The sequence below is a fragment of the Microtus oregoni genome, unplaced genomic scaffold (assembly GCF_018167655.1).
Source record: "Microtus oregoni isolate MIOR12 unplaced genomic scaffold, Mior012 000046F_ref0000063, whole genome shotgun sequence".
Classification (NCBI taxonomy): Eukaryota; Metazoa; Chordata; class Mammalia; order Rodentia; family Cricetidae; genus Microtus; species Microtus oregoni.
Window position 1 is genome coordinate 17,101,724 of NW_024543220.1, and position 17,282 is coordinate 17,119,005.

General features: G+C 50.8%; 1 protein-coding gene across 1 annotated transcript in view; it reads left to right on the forward strand.

Moving 5' to 3' along the window:
* The first annotated feature begins 2,433 nt into the window (after positions 1–2,433).
* The window catches only part of Pdxk (pyridoxal kinase), a 34,226-nt gene continuing 19,377 nt past the window's right edge, over positions 2,434–17,282 (forward strand). Inside the window, exon 1 of the mRNA XM_041634701.1 lies at positions 2,434–2,653. Coding sequence (XP_041490635.1) covers positions 2,567–2,653 — 87 coding nt within the window. The 5' untranslated portion in view covers positions 2,434–2,566. The remainder of the gene's footprint in view (positions 2,654–17,282) is intronic.

Sequence of the window (17,282 nt, forward strand, 5' to 3'; positions counted from 1 at the left end):
TTCCTGGCTAAGGAGACTCTGTCTGGAGACCAAGAGGGATTTACTATCTGATCTGTGGTCTCCAGAAGTCCCACTATGGTCTGGGCATACTCAGGTGCACGTCAGTCCAGAGAAGGCTCAACACAGTGTGGCAAAGGCCTGAGGTGGTTCCATGCTCCATGAGCAGAAAGAGAAAAGGAAGGAATCACAACCCCTGAGGAGGGGGCACTTGCTCGCAGAGGCTCTGTGCCAGGGAGCTTCTGTCTGTATTTGATCCCCAAATCCTCAAAAGACCCACAGAGGAGACAAGCCTGTGCATGAAAACTGAGGCTTGGCTCTGGTCTCCACACACTGCCTATCTGAAGGTGTCCTGCGGACCAGAATCTCAGAGTTGCATAGAGACAATCTCACAGTTCCCTGGGCTAGGGGGCCACAAAGACCCATCAACACCGGGCAACCTTTTATTTTTCTTCTAACAGTGACGATGGCCACCCTTCAAGAGTTATCCTTGAGTTTCTTTTGCTAACCTTCCCTCAGCCCAGTATTCTAAACGAGAAAACCACACCTGAGTCATTAAGACATTAAAGGTTAAAGATCTTGTAATCTGGGGCATGTAGTTGGTTCAATAGGCCAAAGAACTTGCCAGTGTAATTAGATTCTTGGAACTCACATGGTGGATGGAGAGAACCAATTCTGCAAGTCGTCTTCTGATATCACATGTACACTGTGGCATGTGTGTGCGTGCACACACACATCCTCTCTCTCTCTCTCCCCACACATACACACATCCTCTCCCCCCCACACACATTAAATTAATAAGTAAAATGTAAATGCATGGCGGCACACCCTTCTAATCCCAGTACCCAGGTGGCAGAGACAGGTAGAGCTCTGATTTTGAGACCAACCTAGCCTACACAGCAAATTGTAGTCCAGCAAGGGCTACATAGTGAGATCTTTGCCTAAAAAAATTTAGGATTTGTAATCCCAGCACTGGGGAAGTAGAAACAGGTGAATCCCTGGGGATTCACAGCCAGACAGCCTAGACTAAGAGTAAACTAGAGGATCTATACAGTCACACATACATACATTCATACATACACTAAGGCAGATCCAGGTGTGGTGGCACACACCTTTAATCCCAGGAATCAAAGGCAGGTGGATATCTGTAAATTCTGAGCCTGGCAGTGAGACATCATGAAGCCATGCCTTGAAAAAGCAAAAAGACACACACATACACACACAGACACACATACACACACACACACACATGCACAGACACCTATACACGTGTGTGTGCAAGGATTATAGGTGCATCCATTGCTCCTGGCAAAATTCAGTGTGTTACAAGAAATGTTTAGATGGGCAGTGGTGGCACACGCCTTTAATCCCAGCACTTGGGAGGCAGAGAAAGGCGGATCTTTGTGAGTTCGAGGCCAGCCTGGTCTACAGAGTGAGTTCTAGGATTGTTACAGAGAAACGCTGTCTTGAAAAACCAAAAAAAAAAAAAAAAAAAAGAGGAAGAAGAAGAAAGGTAAATACTTTCATCACTAAGCACTCAATTATCTTAATTATTCCTACAATGTCTCCACTTAATTAATCCAATCAAGCGTTTCTTGCAATGTGTTCCTCTTTCTGTTCTTTTTTTTCTGGTGCTGGGATTAAAGCTAGGGCCTTGGTATGCACTCCACCAAATGAACCTCAATCCACACTTCCTCTTTCTTATCTGTTCCCTAAGCTTCCCTTCTCCTCAGAGCAGACCTGGTACCCCAGGACTCTCACTGAGATACTGCAAACTGGACATGCTGGTCTCTGCCACCAGTCTGTGAACCTGGAATGTGTGATCACAGGAGCTCCAAAGTGCTAGGTCTAGAGATGGGACACGGGAGAGAGGTTCGCTTTCCCCAGGACTGAGAGTAAGTGCTGCGTGGGGGCTGAAGAGGAGGGCCAGTGCAGCAGCTGCATCCAGTCTGTCCCCATGAGTGGCTCTGAGAAGGTGGATTTGAGCTTTGGGCAAGCTGGCATTTTGGGAAGGAACACGTGGCTCAGTTCCGGGGCAGCTTGAGATCAAACAGTCCGGCACACGCCTTACTGGGTCCGGGAGTCCATGCAGGCCGCGTGGCAGTAGGGATCCTTCGGATCTCTGAGTCTTAGGGCGCTAGAGCTCGGTGGGAGCTCTTTGGTTAGCAGTTCCCAGGAGTGCCACCCAGGGGGTAATCAGAGCCCAGGCTAATGAGGTGGAATGGACTGGAGGGTGTGTCCCAGGAGTGCTGGCTAGTGCATGCTCAAGTCTGCAGAAGGGATGACTGATCACGTGCTGCAACACAGAAGATCCCAGCCAGATCAATTCCACAAGTCCCCTTTCCCGGAGGGGCGTGGCCTGCGCGCAGGACCGCCTCCAGCCCGCCCCTCGCCGCTCGGGACTCGCGGGTTAGCAGCCGGCCTGTTGAGGTCAGAGGAGGCGGGCATCGCGTCCAAACCCAGCGCCTGCGCGTGCTAGAGGCAATCGGCAGCGGAGACAGAGTGTGCGGCCTGGGTAGCCGGATTCCGTGACACCACCTGTGCCACGCGCTACCACGGCCTGCCCGGCATGGAGGGCGAGTGCCGGGTGCTCTCCATCCAGAGCCATGTCGTCCGCGGCTACGTGGGCAATCGGGCGGCCATGTTCCCGCTGCAGGTACGCGCTCTCCCGCTTATATAACCCTTGCTGCTGTCGGGTCTGCTGGATCGCAGCAAAGCCTCCCCAGACCGATGACCTTGGTCCCCACTTCGGCCACCTTCGGTTCCTCGTTGAGGGCTGGGTGCGCTGCGGGCAGAACCTGGCGCATGCAGGCCGGGGCGTAGAGTGCCCTGGGGAGCCTACAAGTAGAGTGGTGCAGGTGGCACGAAGCCCCCTACCCTGCTGTGGCACACTCAGTCCCTGCTGCTTCCGGCGGTCTGGTCAGCCGTGGGCGGGGGCTCCCCGAGGCGTTGAAATGCTGAGCTGGAAGGATCCTGCCCTGCAGAAGCGCTGACAGCCTTTTGGTAGACACATTGGCGGGTGATTGCACATTCCCTGCTGAAATCCAGGTTCTGCCTCCACCCACCCAGTGAGCTTGGACCAAGGAAGAGGCTGAGCCACACTTTGGGTTCCACCACTCCTGGGGTGGTCTGTCATTCACTGGGATGGGACTCGAACCGCCTTGCACCTCCCGCAGGCCTGCTTCTATCTTAAGAGACAGCACAGTTTGCTGAGTTTCGCCTTGAAAGCAACCTGTTAGAAGGGCTGTAGCCTGTCACCTTTCCAGAGCCTCTTTCCCTCCCGTGAGGTGTGTATGCCATGAATGAGGCTATCTCCGGTCATTTCTGGCCGGTGGTGCTTCCTGCTTGTGATCAGGTGGTCCTAGGAAGGAACTAGGGTGCAGTGGGTATTAGAATGGGGGCTAGGGACAATGACAGAGTGATTGGCACTTCCTTGCCTGGCCGGTCCAGCAGGAAGATTGGGCTGATCTGGCCAACCAGGTGGTGGCTTCCTTCACTGTACCTCTTTGGCTGCTCACTGAGCAAGGTGGTAGGTATCTGTTCATCTCATGCCTAGTAGCTGCCCTGACTCTTTGGGGACATTAGGAAGGAGCACCTGGCTATTGCAGACCTGCAGGAAGGATCTAGAAGGAAGACAGGTGGCCCAGGGCACTAAGGATAGTCTGAGGGCTGTCCTGAAACTGGCATGCTTGGCAGACAAAATAGGGCAAATGGTTATGGGTGTACAGTACAGGGGTTCAAGTCCATAGGCACGGGGCGGTTGCTGAGATTTGAGCCCCTATTGGTTGGTAAGCAATTCTTCACCCACACCAACACCTATTCTTATTCCTCCCCAGATGCACTGGTCTGGTGCTTCATGCTCTTAACTGTTACTCTCTAGGTTATGGGACCAGTGGTGGGGAGCAAGATCACTGAGGTGAGACTGTACTTAGGAGCGAAGGGGTAAAGAGTCCCTGAAGCAGGGACAGCCAGGGAAGGTGGAGCCAGGTTGGGCTCTAAGCGGTCCTGTCACCTTGAGCAGAGGTGAACAGGGCTCCTGTGGCCCTGTGTCCTGCATCTCTTGTCTCTTCCACCTGCTGCTGCTCTTCCTTCACTGAGTCCTCTGCCCCTGTCTGGACCTCTGTCCTCTAGACTGCACCAAGGACTCAGCTATCTCATTCAGCCTGAAGTTAACGGTGTTCCATCTTCTCAGGGAGGAGACTCTTCTTTGCTTCCCTCCAGAGAGGTGCTTAAGGACCTGGGGACTCCTTCGAGGTTCATGTTGGCATTTTGCTGCTCACCATACCTCTGTATACTCTGGACAGGGAGAAGCAATGGAATGGTGGGCAGGACACCTCCAACATGGAGAGCCCTTAGCACGTGTGGGGAACTGGCACTGTCAGAGTCTGCGGTGACCTGGGGCCAGTACTAGCCAGCCTTTGGGCAGCTGTTCCAAGAGGAGCAGCCCTCAGGTCCAGAGCTGTTCTCAGTGGAGGTGGTGTGTGTGTGTTCTTACTGTACAATCTGGAGCACATGGTCTCATTCACACTGCTGGAGAGGGGAAGGAAAGCTAGAAGCGGGGAGGATGTAGTCGTGGGCTGGAGTCCCAAGATTTGTCCCAGTGCTGCCACAGGCAGGAGGCTGGAGAGGCCGCTTGGGACTGACCCAGGTGACTGGAGGTTGTACCATCAGGTGGCTGTCCAGTCATGCCAGAGTAATGGCTGGGGAAGTTTCTGCGTCTCCCTTGTACACCTGGCACTTGAAGACTGTTGATGAGCTAGTACCAGGGCTTCTGGAGTCGCTTGTGCTGGGCCTGGCTTGAGGCTGGGGAGCTCCCGCTATCATATGCCATTGGGGCACAGCCTCATACCTGAACCATCAGCCCTGCCTCCCCAGTGCTCCCTTTAAAGTCTTCCGAGCTCCCCCCTCCCCGGTCTCCCACAGGCATCTGGGAAATAATCATACAGAGGGGCAGCAGAACCTCACCCCTGTTTTCAGATTTTGCTTCTGGCCCCAGGCCAGGGTGTAGTGGCCAAAGGTTTCTTGTGACCAGAGTCAGGAGGAAGTGGAGTACCAGAGGGAAAAACTGAAGGTTTGCAGAGCAGAAACAGGGTGAAGGGAGAGTGGGGACAGGCTCCTGAGCTCCCCGCCCCTCCCCATCTCTTTCTCACTCCCCTCTGCTACAGGGGGTCTGGGACTCTGGGGCTTTCCTGCTGTGTTGACTCTAGACTGTGGGTGAGCAGGAAAGGGCAGGGTGAAGTGCAGTGCGCCCTGCTGCCTGCTCCCCTCTACCGGCACCACCACGTCTTTCCTCCTTGTTTTCTGTGGTGAAGAAGACTGAATGCAGGGCCTCGCGTGTGTTTAACAAGTGCTCGTCCACTGAGCTGTGCCCAGGCTCCTATCCCTTCCCTTTTAAAATAAGGTCTCAAGCCAGGCGGTGGTGGTGCACACCTGTAATCCCAGCACTCGGGAGGCAGAGGCAGGCGGATCTCTGTGAGTTCGAGGCCAGCCTGGTCTACAAGAGCTAGTTCCAGGACAGGCTCCAAAGCTACAGAGAAACCCTGTCTCGAAAAACAAAAAAAAAAAAAGTAAAATAAAATAAGGTCTCACTGTGAAGGCCTGGCTGACCTCAAACTCACTGACCTCTGCCTCCAGCGTGGGGATGAGAGATGTATGCCACCATGCTTGGCTTCCAATACCCTGTTTAATGCTGCTGGGGATAGAGGCCAGGGCCTTTCTCACACGTGCTAAGTAATGCTGTACAGCCAGCCACACTTCAGCCCACTTCCTCCTGTAAGGGGCAAGAGTCAATATCTCAAGGGTATTTGTGTATGCATCCACCCCTGTGTGGGTGTGTGTATATGTCTGCACATGTATGTGAGCAGGCACAGTAATACACATAAGTATATGTGATGGGCTTCCTGAGCCCCTTGTGTGTGTGCAGAGCCTTCCTCACAGAGTGGTTTGCCAGCCCGTGTTCTTTATGTGTGTCAGGGGTTGTGTCTCTATTCTATGTGCTTTCGGAGAAATCTGAGAACATTCAAGTTCAGGATCTAGTGAAAGACTGCAGTGTTGGTAATTTCAAGATGTCCCTTAGGAAAGGAAAGAGAGCCACAGGGACTGAGCTGTGGCTTTGAGCTGGGTCTTCTGAGGGTGGCAGGCCCCTGACTGTGATGGAGGAACCAGTGTGTTGGCTGGAGAGGCACCTCCTGCTCTGTCCTTACCCGTGATTGTCTCCTGGAAAAGCAGCCCTTTGAGTAGCTAAACTGAGGACAAAAGACAAGATATGGCCCATCCAGGGGCCAGTTGCTGTGAATGGGTGTGAGGTCCCATGGGTGGGATCCTGCCACCCCCGCCTCCTCTGGGGCGGTGTGCAGGAGGCCCTGAGTAGAGAGCCCATAGCACAGAGTAAGGGCAGCTCTGGTGAGTGGCCTGTAGGGGTGAACTAAGGCCACATTGTGCAGCTCATTTGGGGTCAGGAATGCTATTTTGGCACTCCCTGGAGGCTCAGCCACTTCCAGCTGTCTGAGGCAGATGTGAGCAACTGGCCAGCTGATAAACAAAGGGGGTCGTGGGACAGTTCCTGACCAGCTTTCATCTCAGTGCCCATCTGGAACATAGGTGAACCTATATCTGGGTTACTGAATCTCAGGGTGACCTGGCAGCAACAGGTGCCGGCAAGGTTGGCCCCTGGCTGTGCCTGCCTAGCACTGTAATCCTGGCATGAGTGCTGTGAGCCAGGCTGGGGGTGGCCCCAGGACCTGGAGTGAGCAGGTGGGTAGAGAGATGCCTTGCGGACATAGGTAGATAGATGCATTGTGGGACACAGGCTGTCTCTATAGCATTCACCATGGAGACCAGAGGGTGTGGTTTGGCTGGACTGGAAGGCTGGTCAGTGGCCAGTGGTGAGAGGGATGTGGCCCTTTGACTGTTAGGTGACTCATGTTGACACAGTCACAAGATGCTTGCCCAGCCTGCTTGCCGATTCCCATCTGTGAAAGAGGCTTAAGCATCAGCCTGGAACTGGTACTCCAGGCTGGAAGCACCTGTGAGGATCAGCCTGCCCTCCCCCTCCTATCTGCCCCTAGATGCCTGTGGAAGAACCACACTGGAACATTCCAGAGCTCACCCCACTGCTGCTGTGCTGATTCGCTCTGCCTCCCTTGGAGATTAGCTGAGCCATTGCTCTAAACACAGCATCTTCAGGCTGTGTGAGCCTCTCTGCTGGAGGTTTGATGATGCAGCAGTGGAGGCGGGCATGGGGCCCCTGGGATGTGCACCACCTGCCCACACAGCCAACGCAGCATAGCACACGTCACTGCTGGGGGCGGGGGCTGAAGAGGAGCCTGTGGCAGCCATGGGCAGCAGGAAGCAGGAAAGGCAAGCTCCATGTTCCTGTTCTGGCTTTCAATTTCCTAGGTGCCACTTGTCCTCATCTGGAGGTGTTGTCCCCTGCAGTGGGAGTGAGAAAGTATAACAGGCTGTGTTGGGGATGCTTTAATTACCCCAGGGGACAGCCGGAGGCTTCTCCACAGGATGGTGCTATCCAGTTTGTCCAGCCCTAACCCTCATCCATCAGCAGGTCAGGAAACTCAGTCTTGAGCTGGACACTGAGAAGTGAACCCTAGCTAAGCCTTTGCCAGCTGTGGCTCTGAGGACTGCTGCCTCCCAGTGCCACTGTCTTCACATTGGTTCCCAGCTCACACAGTTATCTGTAGGGAATTTGTTCTAAGATCCATAATAGATGCCCTAAAATGAAGGTAGCATTGAATGCTCTATATAGAGTGTGTTTTACAGGAATTTTGTCTAGGTTGTTGTCTGTTCAGTTGAATAGAGCTTTGGGTTGGAGAGGCAGAGTTCACATTCTGCTTCCTTGGATGAACCAGAGAGGCCTTAGTGAACTCAGAACTGGAGAACGAGTGGCCCCAGGGAGCAGAAGCAGAGCCCAAAGGTTGCATGGCCTTTTTGGAGCAGGTCTTGGCTGTGGTGATTGTTTCATGTTCTTATCTTGTATTTGTCCCCAGGTTTTATAGTATAATCAACAGTGAGAGAAATCCCAGCAAGTGTTTTGTCCTGTGCCCGTACACCTATAATTTGCATTTATAAGGCAGGAACTAGAAGAGCTTAAGAACATAGCAAAGGAGAGTAGCCATTACCTACCTGCTGAACCACGTTAGTGAATGCAGGGCTAGAGAAATGACGGCTCAGTGATTAGGAGCACCAGCTGCTCTTACAGAGGACCCGGTTCCACTCCAGCACCCATGGTAGCTCACAAAGGTCTATAACTCCATTTCCAGTGATTTCCTGCCCTCTTCTGGCCACCATAGGCACTGCATGCACATGGTACACATACATACATGCAGACAAAATATCTATGCCCTTCAAAGAAATCTGTTGGTGAGTGTGTACTCACTCTTACCTATCCATCTACCTCGAGTCAAGAGAGATTTTTCCTGGTGTGCGTGTGTGGTGTGAGAGATATGTGTTTGCATGTTCACAAGTGTGTGGTACATGTGTGCCATGTGTGTGGAGGTTGAGGGTTGTCACATTCACAGGCATTTACATGGGTTCTGGGGATCCAAATCCTAGTGCTCACATTTACTCGTGTTTGTGTGGTGAGTGCTTTGTCTCTGAGCCATCTTCCCAGCCCCTGAAGACAGCGTTCAATATCCTGGGACCTCATTGGCCATGGATACATGAAACCATGAAGCCACAGTGTGTGGATCAGAGGAAGCTGCTGCCCTCTAGATTAAGAAAGGGAAGCTTGCTGGGCAGTGATAGCGCATGCATTTAATCCTATCACCTGGGGAGGTAGCAGCAGGCAGATCTCCGAGTCTAAGTTCAGCCTGGTCTGCAGAGCAAGTTCCAGAACAGCAAAGGAAAGAAGAGCTGACAATGGCATGGGGTGTTCAGAACGAAGTGGAGTAAAGGAAGTGGTCAGTAGCTCTGAGCCTGGTGTTGAGTCACTGAATCGCCGTGGGTGAGCCTACTGCCTGGGGTGCTGGGCTATGCCCATTGCATACGATCAGGGATCAGGGGGTCTTGGCTTCACCCAGGAACAACAGAAAACCCTAAACTCTAGAGAGGCATAGTGGGGTCCAGCTGGGGTCGAGGTAGAATGCACGTAGTAGAGACACAAAAGTCAGTGTAGACGTTGAGGGGGTGAGGATGGGCTGGCGTCACACGGGCTTCAGCAGGAACTCAGGCAGCGGTGGGGAGTAGGGCTTGCAGAAGGCGTGGAAAGCAGTGTTGTGCAGCCGTGGTGGTCTGCAGCGTGTGGGGAGTGGAAACAGGAATTGGGGACTGTTGCAGTGCTCTGTGGCTGTAAAGAGACTGTAACCATGGCAACCTACAAGGTGTTATGTGAGTAGTAGTGTGTTTTTTACTCTTTCAGCTCTTTTGGGGGGCCCGCCACCCAGCTCCCAAATGAATCATACACGGAGGCTTATTCTTAGTTATAAATGTCCAGCCTTAGCCTGGCTTGTTGCTTGCTAGCTTTTACTTCAACTTAGATTATCCTGTCTTCCTTTTGTAGCTGGGCTTTTCTCATTCTCTTACTTCTTTGGATCTTACTCTTACTCCGTGGATTGCTGTATAGCTGGATGGCTGGCCCCTGGTGTCCTTCTCCTCCTTTGGCTACCTCTCCTTCTCCCAGATTTCTCCTGTATGACCTCTCTGCCTGCCAGTCCCACCTATCCTTTCTCCTGCCTCGCTATTGACCGTTGAGATCTTTATTAGACCCTCAGGCACAGTAACACAGCTTCACAGAGTTAAACAAATGCAGCATAAACAAAAGCAACACACCTTAATATGATATTCCCAATACAAAAGAAAGCATTTAATTGGGGCTAGCTTACAGTTTCAGAGATTTAGCCCGTTAGCTTCATGGCAGAAATCATGGTGGTAGACAGATATCAGTGCTGGAGAAGGAGCTGAGAGTTCTACATCTGAATCCACAGGCAGCAGGAAGAAAGTGACTCTGAGCCTGGCTTGGACTTTTTGAAACCTCAGAATCCACCCCCAGAGATACACTTCCTCCAACAGGCCACATGCACTTCCTAATCCTTTCAAATAGTGCCACTCCCTGGTGACCAAGTATTCAAATCTAGGAGCCTATGGGGGCCATTCTCATTCAGACCACCACAAAGACTGTCCTTGGGCACATAGAAAGTTAGAGTCTAGGACTGGAGAGATGGCTCAGTGGTTAAGAACACTAGCTGCTCTTCCAGAGGTCCTGAGTTCAATTCCCAGCCACATGGTGGCTCACCACCATTTATAATGGGATCTTGTGCCCTCTTGTGCACATACAGAATACTGCATGCATAATAAATTAAAAAAAAAAAAGAAAGAAGAAAGTTACAGTTCAGCAGCCTGGGCGGCATGAGACCCTGTCTCAAAAACAAAACAAAAATTATAAACAATTAAAAGAACTTCCCTCCCCCCAAAACAAGGCAGCCCAAAACAAGGCAGCACTTTGAGGGACAGTTCCCCTTATACCCAGGACTTTCTCCTCATTAAAGTGAATCTCCTATTTGTTTTTATTGTTTTGAGACAGGGTCCGTGTAGTCCAGGCTAGGCTCACCTGCTATCCTGCCTCAGCCTCGCGCCCTTCATGTAGCTTATTTGTGGGTTTTTTTTTAATATTCATTTTATTTATTATGTATACAATATTCTGTCTACATGTATGCCTTCAGACCAGAAGAGGGCACCAGACCTCATTACAGATGGTTGTGAGCCACCATGTGGTTGCTGGGAATTGAACTCAGGACCTTTGTTTTTTTTTTTTTTTTAATTTATTTATTTATTAAGGATTTCTGCCTCGTCCCCACAACCGCTTCCCATTTCCCTCCCCCTCCCCCGATCAAGTCCCCCCCCCCTCATCTGCTCGAAGAGCAATCAGGGTTCCCTGACCTGTGGGAAGCCCAAGGACTGCCCACCTCTATCCAGGTCTCGTAAGGTGAGCATTCAAACTGCCTAGGCTCCCACAAAGCCAGTACGTGCAGTAGGATCAAAAACCCACTGCAATTGTTCTTGAGTTCTCAGTATTCCTCATTGTCCGCTATGTTCAGCTAGTCCGGATTTATCCCATGCTTTTTCAGACCTAGGCCAGCTGGCCTTGGTGAGATCCCAATAGAACATCCCCATTGTCTTAGTGTGTGGGTGCACCCCTCGTGGTCCTGAGTTCCTTGCTCGTGCTCCGTCTCCTTCTGCTCCTGATTTGGACCTTGAGATTTCTGTCCGGGGCTCCCGTGTGGGTCTCTGTCTCTGTCTCCTTTCATCGCCTGATGAAGGTTAATATTCCTGAGGATGCCTATGTGTTTGTCTTTGGATTCACCTTATTTAGCTTCTCTAGGAACATGAATTATAGGCTCAATGTCCTTTATTTATGGCTAGAAACCAAATATGAGTGAGTACATCCCATGTTCCTCTTTTTGGGTCTGGCTTACCTCACTCAGGATAGTGTTTTCTATTTCCATCCATTTGTATGCAAAATTCAAGAAGTCCTTGTTTTTTACTGCTGAGTAATACTCTAATATGTATATATTCCATACTTTCTTCATCCATTCTTCCGTTGAAGGGCATCTAGGTTGTTTCCAGGTTCTGGCTATTACAAACAATGCTGCCATGAACATAGTTGAGCATATACTTTTGTTGTATGATAGGGCCTCTCTTGGGTATATTCCCAAGAGTGGTATTGCTGGATCCAGGGGTAGGTTGATCCCGAATTTCCTGAGAAACCGAAACACTGCTTTCCAGAGTGGTTGCACAAGTTTGCATTCCCACCAGCAATGGGTGAGTGTACCCCTTTCTCCACAACCTCTCCAGCAAAGGCTATCATTGGTGTTTTTTATTTTAGCCATTCTGACAGGTGTAAGGTGGTATCTTAAAGTTGTCTTGATTTGCATTTCCCTGATCGCTAAGGAAGTTGAGCATGACCTTAAGTGTCTTTTGGCCATTTGAAGTTCTTCTGTTGAGAATTCTCTGTTCAGATCAGTGCCCCATTTTATAATTGGGTTGATTAGCCTTTTACGGTCTAGTTTCTTGAGTTCTTTATATATTTTGGAGATCAAACCTTTGTCAGTTGCAGGGTTGGTGAAGATCTTCTCCCAGTCAGTGGGTTGTCTTTTTGTCTTAGTGACAGTGTCCTTTGCTTTACAGAAGCTTCTCAGCCTCAGGAAGTCCCATTTATTCAATGATGCCCTTAGTGTCTGTGCTGCTGGGGTTATACATAGGAAGTGGTCTCCTGTGCCCATGTGCTGTAGAGTACTTCCCACTTTCTCTTCTATCAGGTTCAGTGTGTTCGGACTGATATTGAGGTCTTTAATCCATTTGGATTTGAGTTTTGTGCATGGTGATAGATATGGATCAATTTTCATTCTTCTACAGATTGACATCCAGTTTTGCCAGCACCATTTGTTGAAGATGCTCTCTTTTTTCCATTGTATACTTTTAGCTCCTTTATCGAAGATCAGGTGTTCATAGGTTTGTGGGTTAATGTCAGGGTCTTCTATTCGATTCCATTGGTCGACTTCTCTGTTTTTATGCCAATACCAAGCTGTTTTCAATACTGTAGCTCTGTAATAGAGTTTGAAGTCAGGGATGGTATGTTTTTTTTTTTTTTTTGTTTTGTTTGTTTTTTTTTTTTTTTCGAGACAGGGTTTCTCTGTGGCTTTGGAGCCTGTCCTGGAACTAGCTCTGTAAACCAGGCTGGTCTCGAACTCACAGAGATCCGCCTGCCTCTGCCTCCCAAGTGCTGGGATTAAAGGCGTGCGCCACCACCGCCCGGCTGAACTCAGGACCTTTGGAAGAGCAGGCAATGCTCTTAACCGCTGAGCCATCTCTCCAGCCGCCTGTGGTTTTTTTTTTTTTAAAGATTTATTTATTTATTATATATACAACATTCCTTCCATGTATGTTTACATGCCAGAAGAGAGCACCAGATCTCATTATAGATGGCTGTGAGCCACCATGTGGGTGCTGGGAATTGAACTCAGGACCTCTGGAAGAGCAGTCAGTGCTCTTAACCTGAGTCACCTCTCCAGTCCCCCCCCTTTTTTTTGTTTGTTTGTTTTCTGTGTTCTGGTGGTGTGTCATTAATGTTTAGAGCTTGTGTGGGTGGGGTGAGGAGGGCTTTTAGAAAGTGCTCGTGCGAGTTTCTCTAGCGTCCCCACTGGGACTGAATGAAACTTCTTGCTTGAGGCAGGACGAGATAAATGGTCTTTCGCCTATGCCGTGCCCACCGTGCAGAGAGCTGTGTATGTTGAACCTTGGGCATAGGCAATGGTTAGGTGTAGGTAGTTGCTTGGGAAGTGGTGAGGATAGACTATGCCTCTTTCTGCTATAACTGTAGGAGTGTAAGCATTTCGAGGCAGTGGCTCTGTATAACCCTGGCCTGTGCAATGTCGTTTTCCCCATCCTTCCTGGACACCGTCACTCACCTCTTTGCCTTCACATCTCCAAGGTCCCTTCTGCCTTGCAATCTGGGGAAAGTACTCTCAAAAGGCTCCTATAACTAAATAGCAAAAGTGTGGACCTGGGAGGGGGTTCACACACTTAGAAGAATCTCACAAGGGTGAGCAAGGGCCAGGGGGGCCACCCTTCGAATCCCACCCAGTGTAGAACATGTGAGTCCATTTGAACGGACTGAGTTTCCTGTGGTACATTTCCTGGGACATTTTGAGGAAAGGCTTTCCAGGGATAGATCTGCAGATCCATTGCTATGCAGCTCAAGGTCAGGAGGTCAGGAGGTTCCAAGGGGCAGAGGTCTGCTCAGGCGGAGTGACCCTGGAGCCATAGCGGGGCAGGAAGGAATCTGACCTATGAGTTGTCCCAGAGGTGAACGTTGGGGAGAAGTCAGCTGTTCACCGTGTCTTGGGGGAAGGGACACAGTCCTGATTCCTGCTTGAGCCAAGAACTATTTTGTGGCTGGTACCCCTAGGGCTGGGGCACAAGGTTGTATCAGGCAGGCTAGGGCAGACACTAAAGCCAGAGGGGGGACATTAACACGTGGTGATGTTTGTCAAGCCAGGTCCTGGGAGAGCAGAGAAGGCAAAAGGAGGAATGTGTGTGCTAGCGCACGTGCGTGTGTATGTGTGTGTGTGTGTCTGTTGTGTGTCTGTTGTGTCTGTGTGCGTGCATGTACGAACATTCCAGCACCAGCTTTAAGAGAGAAGGTGGGTCATCAGAACTCAAAAAAATGGGGAGAAAAAGGAGAATGTGATGTCACATGCTTGGGATACTGTGTTAGATGACTTGCTCTGAGTTCAAGGTGAACCTGGGTTACAAGGAAAGACCTTGTATCAAAAAAATAAAAAAAGAACAAGCAATCTCGGGGGAAGGGAACACCGGCTGATTGATGCAAAAATTAAAGCCTGGGCAAGCCTCATAACAGGTCCCACTGCCACTGGAGAAGGAGCCATTGATCCTGGTGGGAGAGACGCGTCACTTTGCCACCTGGAGGAAGAGGAGTGACACCCAGGGGACTGACAGTGCTGCTGGGGTAGAGTCAACCAGTGGAAGCGGGCGCATTGTCCACCACTCTCCAGTCCCACTCTGCCCTCCTGTTGGAAGTACCTGCCAGGAGCCACTACTCTGCAGGGATGTGAACTCCAGAGTCACAGCCAAAACCCCCAGAAGGATGGATTGGAGCTGAGAAGAGGAATTAAGTGACAGCGGACTCCATCCTCTGGGGCCCAGGGCTCCCACCCGGAACGAGGTTCCCGTCCTTGCCTTCTCAGCTAAGGATGACTGAGCTTTGTATACGCATTTGGGAGGTGGATTCTGGAAATGTTCAAACTAGCACATGATGCTGATTAATACAGCGCTTTTGACAGTAATATTTTAAATGGAAACACAAGTCCAGGGGCTCAGCACCATCATTTGGAAGCGGAAAATAGCAATTCCTTTCTCAGACATGTGCGCCAGCTCTGAAGGATTAATTATCTGCGCATGCAGAAGCAGCGGGGTGGGACAGCTTGGCAGGGATTCCGGGACGTGTGTCATCCTCACTTCCAGCCTGGCTCGTCACAGTTATTAGAATCTTAAGGGGTTTGAGATACTGGAAGCTATATTGGTGCACAGAAGTCTGGAATAGGCGAGCGAATCTGCCAAATGCCATTTTTACCTTTCTGGATTAGTACAACTGCTAATTTTTGTTGCATTGCTCCAGCGATAATACCGGCTTGAATTTTGGTGGATGAGCTTATGAATGCGAATCATAAGCCCCTGAGCTCAGTGACTTAGCACGAAGCAAATACCATCACATAGAATGTGTGACGTGTGGCCAGAACCTCTGCCCCTTTCCCCTAGGGCAGTCGCTCTCCTGATGCTACCTGAAGTTTGTCTCTAGCATCTGTGTCTCTCTGTCCCGTAGGCTGCCTTGTCTCATCCAGGCAGCTCTGTAGGTGAGGCAGCCCCCTTGTCTGCCTCGTCAGAAAACATTTGAGGTTTTAAAGGAGCAGTGTGCTGGAAAGGTCCCATTTTCTGCCACTCCACGGTCACTGACACCTCTCCTCTCTGCTGTCCGTGGGTCAGACTTACAGGACTCTTTTCCTCAGGTGTCCTGGAGTTCTGGTGGAGGGAGTCCTCAGCCCTCTGTTTACCTTGAGGTTCTAGCAAAGGTGTTACGAGGCGTTCATACTCCTGAGTTCCATCGCCCGGGAGTCTAGAGTGGTCCTCAACCTTCCTAATGCTGCGTTTAATACAGTTCCTCACGTTGTGGTGACACACAACCACAAAATTTTTTTGTTGCTACTTCATATCTGTAATTTTTCTACTGTTATGAGTCATGATACAAATATCTGATATGTAGGATATGTGAGTGTGGTGAGAACCACTGCTTGAGACTCTAGTGGGTTGTATGTCCTTTATATATCAGCAGCAGACAGAGTCATGGCCACTGGGCCAGTTCCTCCTGAGTCCTGGATGCTTGTTGTCCACACCCTTGCAGGTCCTCTTTCTGGCCATTCTGTTGGTGGCTTCTGCATTGTGGGATGCATTTACATGGGGCCTTGTTCAGTGGCCCTTGCCTGGCGCTGCTGTAGAAGTGGGTGTTAGGTGAGACCTGGTTGAGGGAGTGGAGAGGACATTAACAGTGGTGACGGTGGCAGCAGTCTGGGCATTGTCAGCCTGGGACCTGAACTAGAGGTGGGAGGACACTGTGGGGTCTGCTCATAGTCCTGGTGGGTGGCCTGGTCCGCGTGGCCTGGCTGTAGATAGGATCAGCACAAGACTGAATCCCATGTTCCTGCCAAGTACCAGAACAGGATGCTGGCCCTTCCTGAGTGACTGGAGGGAACAGTGCAAATCCTCTTTGACCCCATGCCTGACATGGTTGAGGGTATCTTGGCTCAAGGTCAGAAAGAAAGGACATAGTTGGAATCCACAAATAGACCTGAGGGTCTGTGGAGATGGCCGTGGAAGGACTGATGGACCGCGGCTGCGTTCATAGACTTGAATCTATCCCTTGGTTTTACAGGCTCCCTCTCCAAGGTGCCTGAGATCTGGAGTCTGGCCAGATTTCTGCTAGGATGGCCTCTCATCTACGCATCTCCACACACAGCTGAGCACAGGGCCCTGAACAAGAGGCCTTTCCTCTGTTTGGGGTGATTTTTGTGCAGCTCAAATGGCCAACTCCATGAAGGGATGCTGTGGCCAGGGAAGGGGCCATATGGTGGACCCCCATCCTGGATATACTTGGGTGGCACTGAGAAAGAAACTGCCTGGCAGAGGCCAGTGGCTGAGGCTGGGAGGCCTGGCAGGGCCCTGAAGGTGGTCAGATGTGAGCCAGGCAGTGGGCCAAGGGATCTCTCTCTTGTCTTGAGTCTAACACCTGCCGTCTCAGGCAGCTGACAGACTTAGGTTGCCCTGGAGAGTGTGGGGAAGTGGAAGAAGCAACAGGAGAAATCACTACAATTCCTAGTCACAAGGGACCTGAATTCCTTGTAATCCCCTGATCTGAGTGCCTACAGCTGCTCTGAGCTGAGACCTTCAGGAGTTCCTGATGGCAGGGGAGTGGTTTCTGGTGGGTTTGACTGGGGCGTGGCTATCTCTATATAATCTGCCCCTGAGCACAATGAAGAGGGCATTCTTGGGGAATTCAAGGATGACCCGTGTCGTTGTCTCTCTGTCTGTGTGTGTCTGTGTATTTCAACCTCCAACCCCCTTGCCCGAAGCTCACGTACTGGTGGGTAATAGTGTACAGAGCGCAGACACGGGGGCGCGGTGCGCGGCAGATGTCAGTGGCTTTGGGGTTGTCCAGGGCATCAAGACATAATCCTTTGCCCCCTTACACTTAAAAAGGACCT